Below are 9,545 nucleotides of genomic sequence, written 5' to 3'. Positions count from 1 at the left end.
ACTCATCACAGAGCCCCAAGTAACCACCACACAGACTCACCACAGACTCTCACTACAGACTCCCCACAGAGACTCATCACAGAGCCCCAAGTAACCACCACACAGACTCACCACAGACTCTCACTACAGAGACTCCCCACAGAGACTCATCACAGAGCCCCATGTAACCACCACAGAGACTCACCACAGACTCTCACTACAGACTCCCCACAGAGACTCATCACAGAGCCCCAAGTAACCACCACACAGACTCACCACAGACTCTCACCACAGACTCTCACTACAGACTCCCCACAGAGACTCATCACAGAGCCCCAAGTAACCACCACACAGACTCACCACAGACTCTCACTACAGACTCCCCACAGAGACTCATCACAGAGCCCCAAGTAACCACCACACAGACTCACCACAGACTCTCACTACAGACTCCCCCACAGAGACTCATCACAGAGCCCCAAGTAACCACCACACAGACTCACCACAGACTCTCACCACAGACTCCCCACAGAGCCTCATCACAGAGCCCCAAGTAACCACCACACAGACTCACCACAGACTCCCCACAGACTCTCACCACAGACTCTCACTACAGACTCCCCACAGAGACTCATCACAGAGCCCCAAGTAACCACCACACAGACTCACCACAGACTCTCACCACAGACTCTCACTACAGACTCCCCACAGAGACTCATCACAGAGCCCCATGTAACCACCACACAGACTCACCACAGACTCTCACCACAGACTCTCACTACAGACTCCCCACAGAGACTCATCACAGAGCCCCAAGTAACCACCACACAGACTCACCACAGACTCTCACCACAGACTCTCACTACAGACTCCCCACAGAGACTCATCACAGAGCCCCATGTAACCACCACACAGACTCACCACAGACTCTCACCACAGACTCTCACTACAGACTCCCCCACAGAGACTCATCACAGAGCCCCAAGTAACCACCACACAGACTCACCACAGACTCTCACTACAGACTCCCCACAGAGACTCATCACAGAGCCCCAAGTAACCACCACACAGACTCACCACAGACTCCCCACAGAGACTCATCACAGAGCCCCAAGTAACCACCACACAGACTCACCACAGACTCTCACCACAGACTCTCACTACAGACTCCCCACACAGACTCACCACAGACTCTCACCACAGACTCCCCACAGAGACTCATCACAGAGCCCCAAGTAACCACCACACAGACTCACCACAGACTCTCACCACAGACTCTCACTACAGACTCCCCACACAGACTCACCACAGACTCTCACCACAGACTCCCCACAGAGACTCATCACAGAGCCCCAAGTAACCACCACACAGACTCACCACAGACTCTCCACAGAGACTCATCACAGAGCCCCAAGTAACCACCACACAGACTCACCACAGACTCTCACCACAGACTCTCACTACAGACTCCCCACAGAGACTCATCACAGAGCCCCAAGTAACCACCACACAGACTCACCACAGACTCTCACCACAGACTCTCACCACAGACTCCCCACAGAGACTCATCACAGAGCCCCATGTAACCACCACACAGACTCACCACAGACTCTCACTACAGACTCCCCACAGAGACTCATCACAGAGCCCCATGTAACCACCACACACAGACTCACCACAGAGACTCACCACAGAGCCTCACCACAGACTCACACCACTACAGACTCACACCACTACAGACTCACACCACAACTAAACACACCCGAAACATACACCACCTAGCAATGTGTGTCCTGTCTTTGTAGGTTTGTGAGGAGAAGACCGGTTTGGAGGCTGAGGCAGTGTGTGAAACAGCACCCCTGTGTGGAGAGGCATGATAACTACACCTTCCCCAACCAGGACAGTGGGGACTGACTGACACACACACTTTCCCTCTGAGAGACCAGGCACCTGTTAGCACCAAAACACCTTTTAGACAGAACTATTTTATTAAATCTTTTTAAACTGTGTGATTCTTATACGTGTGTGTGTGTGTGTGTTGAAATACTGCAGTGTATATTGTGTAATGTAAAGCTTCTTGTGTGTTAGCTGCTGTAAGTTCCTCTGTATCACCTGTAAACTATAATATATCATGTATTTAATGAGCTGTAAGGTATAATAATCTGAATATATCATGTATTTAATGACCTGTAAACTATAATATTCTGAATATATCATGTATTTAATGACCTGTAAACTATAAAAATCTGAATATATCATGTATTTAATGATCTCTCACAGCATTCCTATAAAGGCTCCTGTATACAGTGAGGGGAAAAAAGTATTTGATCCCCTGCTGATTTTGTACATTTGCCCACTGACAAAGAAATGATCAGTCTATAATTTTAATGGTAGGTTTATTTGAACAGTGAGAGACAGAATAACAACAAAAAAATCCAGAAAAATGCATGTCAAAAATGTTATAAAATGATTTGCTTTTTAATGAGGGAAATAAGTATTTGACCCCCTCTCAATCAGAAAGATTTCTGGCTCCCAGGTGTCTTTTATACAGGTAACGAGCTGAGATTAGGAGCACACTCTTAAAGGGAGTGCTCCTAACCGCTGCTTGTTACCTGTATAAAAGACACCTGTCCACAGAAGCAATCAATCAATCAGATTCCAAACTCTCCACCATGGCCAAGACCAAAGAGCTCTCCAAGGATTTCAGGGACAAGATTGTAGACCTACACAAGGCTGGAATGGGCTACAAGACCATCGCCAAGCAGCTTGGTGAGAAGGTGACAACAGTTGGTGCGATTATTCGCAAATGAAAGAAACACAAAAGAACTGTCAATCTCCCTCGCCCTGGGGCTCCATGCAAGATCTCACCTCGTGGGGTTGCAATGATCATGAGAACGGTGAGGAATCAGCCCAGAACTACACGGGAGGATCTTGTCAATGATCTCAAGGCAGCTGGGACCATAGTCACCAAGAAAACAATTGGTAACACACTACGCCGTGAAGGACTGAAATCCTGCAGCGCCCGCAAGGTCCCCCTGCTCAAGAATACATATACATGCCCGTCTGAAGTTTACCAATGAACATCTGAATGATTCAGAGGACAACTGGTGAAAGTGTTGTGGTCAGATGAGACCAAAATGGAGCTCTTTGGCATCAACTCAACTCGCCGTGTTTGGAGGAGGAGGAATGCTGCCTATGACCCCAAGAACACCATCCCCACCGTCAAACATGGAGGTGGAAACATTATGCTTTGGGGGTGTTTTTCTGCTAAGGGGACAGGACAACTTCACCGCATCAAAGGGACGATGGACGGGGCCATGTACCGTCAAATCTTGGGTGAGAACCACCTTCCCTCAGCCAGGGCATTGAAAATGGGTCGTGGATGGGTATTCCAGCATGACAATGACCCAAAACACACGGCCAAGGCAACAAAGGAGTGGCTCAAGAAGAAGCACATTAAGGTCCTGGAGTGGCCTAGCCAGTCTCCAGACCTTAATCCCATAGAAAATCTGTGGAGGGGAGCTGAAGGTTCGAGTTGCCAAACGTCAGCCTCGAAACCTTAATGACTTGGAGAAGATCTGCAAAGAGGAGTGGGACAAAATCCCTCCTGAGATGTGTGCAAACCTGGTGGCCAACTACAAGAAACGTCTGACCTCTGTGATTGCCAACAAGGGTTTTGCCACCAAGTACTAAGTCATGTTTTGCAGAGGGGTCAAATACTTATTTCCCTCATTAAAATGCAAATCATTTCATAACATTTTTGACATGCGTTTTTCTGGATTTTTTGTTGTTGTTCTGTCTCTCACTGTTCAAATAAACCTACCATTAAAATGATAGACTGATCATTTCTTTGGAAGTGGGCAAACGTACAAAATCAGCAGGGGATCAAATACTTTTTTCCCCCACTGTATATAGTGCACTACTTTGGAGCAGGGCCCTATATAGTGCACTACTTTGGAGCAGGGCCCTATATAGTGCACTACTTTGGAGCAGGGCCCTATATAGTGCACTACTTTGGGGCAGGGCCCTATATAGTGCACTACTTTGGAGCAGGGCCCTATATAGTGCACTACTTTGGAGCAGGGCCCTATATAGTGCACTACTTTGGAGCAGGGCCCTATATAGTGCACTACTTTGGAGCAGGGCCCTATATAGTGCACTACTTTGGAGCAGAGCCCTATATAGTGCACTACTTTGGAGCAGGGCCCATAGGGGTCTATATAGTCAATACCACACTGATGCTGAGATCAAATCTAATCACATTTTATTGGTCACAGACACATGTTTATCAGATGTTACTGCTGGTGTAGCGAAACGCTAATTAAACCAGACTGATGGGTAATGATACAAGACTTTCTCTCTCTCTGTAGTGTATAGTCTGTAGGATATCATGGAATGGAATTTAAGATAGGGCTGGCTTTCCATTTTTTGTCTTCCCAAATATTACATTTACGTTATTTAGCAGACGCTCTTATCCAGAGCGACTTACAAATTGGTGCATTCACCTTATGATATCCAGTGGAACAACCACTTTACAATAGTGCATCTAAATCTTTAGGGGGGGGTTAGAAGGATTACTTTATCCTATGGCACCGATTTTGGATCCAGGCTAGTAGGAATTGCGGTCTAGAAGCCCGGCTGGCCAAAATCCATGAATTCCATCCAGAGTGCACATATTGTAATGTTTGTTCCCTTAAAATGTTAGTAGAAATGCCAACAAGGTTTTTCAGTCAATCACCACCACAAACTGACAGGCTTTTGTTGACAGACATTTTATTAGAAAACACTCCTGTACAGGCTGGGAGAGACAGACGGGGAAGGAGAGACAGACGACGAAGGTGAGAAGAGGCGTCGTCTCACCGCTGCTCTCTCTGGTCCCCCCTTCAGCCGCCACCTGTGAGGAGAGGCAATGAGTCAGATTGTGCGTCCCTTCATGGCACCCTATTGCTTACTTGGGCCCTGGTCAAAAGTGGTGCACTAAATAGGGAATAGGGTGCTATATGGGATGAAGCCACAGCCTTACCAATCCAAGTATTCAATATTCCAATGGTAACCCCCTGAATTCGCCCAGTGTCCAGACTGACGAATCAAGAAGCTTGAAATACCGCTTGTTTTTTTAAAAGAACATCCAAATTCACAGCAGCCACGTCGTCACGTTGGACAACAGGGTAGTCAGCCAATCAGCTCCTTCGTTCTTCAACGACAGTCCATGCAGCTCTGTTTAATAAGCTAACAAGTACGAGGACAAAAACGGCAGTATTTCAAGCTTCTTGATTCGTCAGTCTGGACACTGGGCGAATTCGGGGTACCATTGGAATATTGAATACATGGGTCGAGGTACATGCTCGAGCCATATCCTGCTCTGAGCCGCCCTATTTGAGAACGGAGCTCCAGCTCGAAGAGAACAAGATACGGTAGAGAGAGATCTCTGGCTACCTCACCTCTGTCCTCTATCCTCCTCTCCTCTATCCTCTCCTCTGTCCTCTATCCTCCTCACCTCTATCCTCTCCTCTGTCCTCTATCCTCCTCACCTCTATCCTCTCCTCTGTCCTCTATCCTCCTCACCTCTATCCTCCTCACCTCTGTCCTCTATCCTCACCTCTGTCCTCTATCCTCCTCACCTCTATCCTCACCTCTATCCTCTGTCCTCTCTCCTCACCTCACCTCTGTCCTCACCTCCTGTCCTCTATCCTCTGTCCTCTCTCCTCACCTCTCCAGGCCAGTTCTTTCTACTCCAGTTTCTTGGGGTTGTTGACGGCCACGTAGTGATATAGAACCACCAGCAGGAACAGAGAAACACCCAACATGTTGGCGAAGATGGCCAGCTGCACGTCCGTCACCATCTGGAGGGGGGGGGGGGGCAGAAACATACATATCATTACCATTCTGGAGGGGGGCAGAAACATACATATCATTACCATTCTGGAGGGGGGGGCAGAAACATACATATCATTACCATTACATCGTGAATAAACATACTATTACGCAAAGGACTTTTATTTTTGAACATTTCCCCCAATACCGCGACCCGGAAGTAATAGTTGTATTTTTGTTGTAGCTGTAGAGACGCTGATGTAGGGATGACCAGGGTTTGTTCTCTTGATAAGGGCGTGATTTGGACAATTTTCCTGTCCTGCTAAGCATTCAAAATGTAACGAATACTGTTGAGTGTCAGGAGGAAAATGTAGGAAGTTTAAAACTCCAGCAGGAAGTTTAAAACTCCAGCAGGAAGTGTAATAGATTGGTGCCGCGTTCAAAACAACTGAACTCGGAGCTCTAGAAAAAAAAAGGCCCGAAATCTCGATTTAGATCAGCGTTATAATCTTCCCCCCCCCCAGTCGGAGTAACAAGTTCCCCGTGGTTTTTATTAACACACTGAAGTCGGAGATTTCCTTGTTCCCTATGCCCAGGTGGTTATAATACGACACTAGTTACTAACTACTCGCCACTCATTAGACTATTAGCTAGGTAGCTAACTAGCTATCAAAACATGGATGGTTGGTCGACTGGTCATTAATAATGTCACATTATGAATAGTTGATAACATGATAAAGACTATTCTGACGTTAGTTAGTTATGCCTATAAAATGAGGATAGCCATTATTATGTTATTTCCATCAGTGGCCAACGTCGCACAGTACAACGCGACGATAAATCGGCGAGGAAGGAAATACAGCCTTTGATTAAAAAATAAATAAATAATAATAATAAATCATTCGACTACATTTCAGCAAAAATACCCAATGCATTCCTTACGTTATTTCTCGCCGATGTGTAATTTAGTTGGTTGCAGACTCAGTTTGCCTTTCCGATGTGTGATGCTGTCGCAGGTCTCCAGTCCTCTCGCTTCCGGTTAGAGGGCCACGTCACCGTAATGAGAGGGACACGTCACCGCAACGAGAGGGCGGCGCCATAGAAATATAACTCATAGATCGGCTCTGTCTGTACATAGATCGGCTCTGTCTGTACATAGATCGGCTCCGTCTGTACATAGATCGGCTCCGTCTGTACATAGATCGGCTCCGTCTGTACATAGATCGGCTCCGTCTGTACATAGATCGGCTCTGTCTGTACATATTGTCACCTGGGGTGTATTCATTCCGCCGATTCTGTTGCTTCCGACAAGAAAGGTTTTGGCAACAGAATCGACTGAATGAATAGGCTACACGCCTGATTTATATGAATATTATTATGAATATTTCATTAGCAAATATTAATCTAGAATTAGAATATGATATTTGAATGTGAATCAATGATTTAGATTTTGATACAAGTTATTGGTCTTCCTCGCCAGAGGTAATGGTGGGTCCGGGCCAGTGGTGTTGTAAAAACGGCTAGCTCGTCTGAGTGGTGGGCTGTGAAGGCCCTCAACCACTAGGTCTTATTGCTGATGGTTAAGGTTCTGACTATAGGCTGTCCGGATAGGCAGGTGTGGCCATAAACAGAGTCTGATTGGCTCTTGGGTCAGCACCACACATTAGAACACACATCAAGATGGCGCCCGCACCGTTTTGCTCCGACCCAACTTTGATATTTTTGTGATTATTTTGTTGTTTATTTTTACTCTGTTTTCACGAAATGTTTCCGCTGTTATTTCTGACATAAAAACTAATAAAATAGCTACATGGGCCGAGTTAACCTCGTATCTTTATTGACCTTTTTATTTCTCAATATTTACACTCTCTCTGCCTTAAACGCACGGTAGGTGGCGGGATGCACAATACATTGCTCAATCGCCAAATATACCATAGAAGAAGAAGGTAATGGTTCCATTCATTTTCTGTAGGGGATTTTAGAACTACTTCATATAAGGTCTGTGTCTTGTGAAGGCTTACCCTGACGTGATGTTTTGATAACTGAGTGATTCATATAAGGTCTGTGTTTTGTAAAGGCTTACCCTGACGTGATGTTTTGATAACTGAGTGATTCATATAAGGTCTGTGTTTTGTGAAGGCTTACCCTGACGTGATGTTTTGATAACTGAGTGATTCATATAAGGTCTGTGTTTTGTGAAGGCTTACCCTGACGTGATGTTTTGATAACTGAGTGATTCATATAAGGTCTGTGTCTTGTGAAGGCTTACCCTGACGTGATGTTTTGATAACTGAGTGATTCATATAAGGTCTGTGTTTTGTAAAGGCTTACCCTGACGTGATGTTTTGATAACTGAGTGATTCATATAAGGTCTGTGTTTTGTGAAGGCTTACCCTGACGTGATGTTTTGATAACTGAGTGATTCATATAAGGTCTGTGTTTTGTAAAGGCTTACCCTGACGTGATGTTTTGATAACTGAGTGATTCATATAAGGTCTGTGTTTTGTGAAGGCTTACCCTGACGTGATGTTTTGATAACTGAGTGATTCATATAAGGTCTGTGTTTTGTGAAGGCTTACCCTGACGTGATGTTTTGATAACTGAGTGATTCATATAAGGTCTGTGTTTTGTGAAGGCTTACCCTGACGTGATGTTTTGATAACTGAGTGATTCATATAAGGTCTGTGTTTTGTGAAGGCTTACCCTGACGTGATGTTTTGATAACTGAGTGATTCATATAAGGTCTGTGTTTTGTAAAGGCTTACCCTGACGTGATGTTTTGATAACTGAGTGATTCATATAAGGTCTGTGTTTTGTGAAGGCTTACCCTGACGTGATGTTTTGATAACTGAGTGATTCATATAAGGTCTGTGTTTTGTGAAGGCTTACCCTGACGTGATGTTTTGATAACTGAGTGATTCATATAAGGTCTGTGTTTTGTGAAGGCTTACCCTGACGTGATGTTTTGATAACTGAGTGATTCATATAAGGTCTGTGTTTTGTAAAGGCTTACCCTGACGTGATGTTTTGATAACTGAGTGATTCATATAAGGTCTGTGTTTTGTGAAGGCTTACCCTGACGTGATGTTTTGATAACTGAGTGATTCATATAAGGTCTGTGTTTTGTGAAGGCTTACCCTGACGTGATGTTTTGATAACTGAGTGATTCATATAAGGTCTGTGTTTTGTGAAGGCTTACCCTGACGTGATGTTTTGATAACTGAGTGATTCATATAAGGTCTGTGTTTTGTGAAGGCTTACCCTGACGTGATGTTTTGATAACTGAGTGATTCATATAAGTTCTGTGTTTTGTAAAGGCTTACCCTGACGTGATGTTTTGATAACTGAGTGATTCATATAAGGTCTGTGTTTTGTGAAGGCTTACCCTGACGTGATGTTTTGATAACTGAGTGATTCATATAAGGTCTGTGTTTTGTGAAGGCTTACCCTGACGTGATGTTTTGATAACTGAGTGATTCATATAAGGTCTGTGTTTTGTGAAGGCTTACCCTGACGTGATGTTTTGATAACTGAGTGATTCATATAAGGTCTGTGTTTTGTGAAGGCTTACCCTGACGTGATGTTTTGATAACTGAGTGATTCATATAAGGTCTGTGTGTTGTGAAGGCTTACCCTGACGTGATGTTTTGATAACTGAGTGATTCATATAAGGTCTGTGTTTTGTAAAGGCTTACCCTGACGTGATGTTTTGATAACTGAGTGATTCATATAAGGTCTGTGTTTTGTGAAGG

At 44.9% G+C, this 9,545-nt stretch overlaps 1 protein-coding gene across 1 annotated transcript; it reads right to left on the bottom strand.

The window, feature by feature from the left end:
* Positions 1–4,735: 4,735 nt before the first annotated feature.
* Positions 4,736–6,852, bottom strand: LOC123724015 (dolichyl-diphosphooligosaccharide--protein glycosyltransferase subunit 4). Its single transcript, XM_045711305.1, has 3 exons — positions 6,736–6,852; positions 5,690–5,822; positions 4,736–4,873 (listed from the first exon to the last, which is right to left on the bottom strand). Exon 2 carries the CDS (start codon positions 5,820–5,822, stop codon positions 5,709–5,711), a length of 114 nt encoding a protein of 37 aa, XP_045567261.1. The 5' UTR covers positions 6,736–6,852; the 3' UTR covers positions 4,736–4,873; positions 5,690–5,708.
* Positions 6,853–9,545: the final 2,693 nt, after the last annotated feature.

This window comes from Salmo salar, unplaced genomic scaffold (genome assembly GCF_905237065.1).
Source record: "Salmo salar unplaced genomic scaffold, Ssal_v3.1, whole genome shotgun sequence".
NCBI lineage: Eukaryota > Metazoa > Chordata > Actinopteri > Salmoniformes > Salmonidae > Salmo > Salmo salar.
Note: the sequence above shows the minus strand (reverse complement) of the source record. Positions and strands in the feature narration are given on the sequence as shown.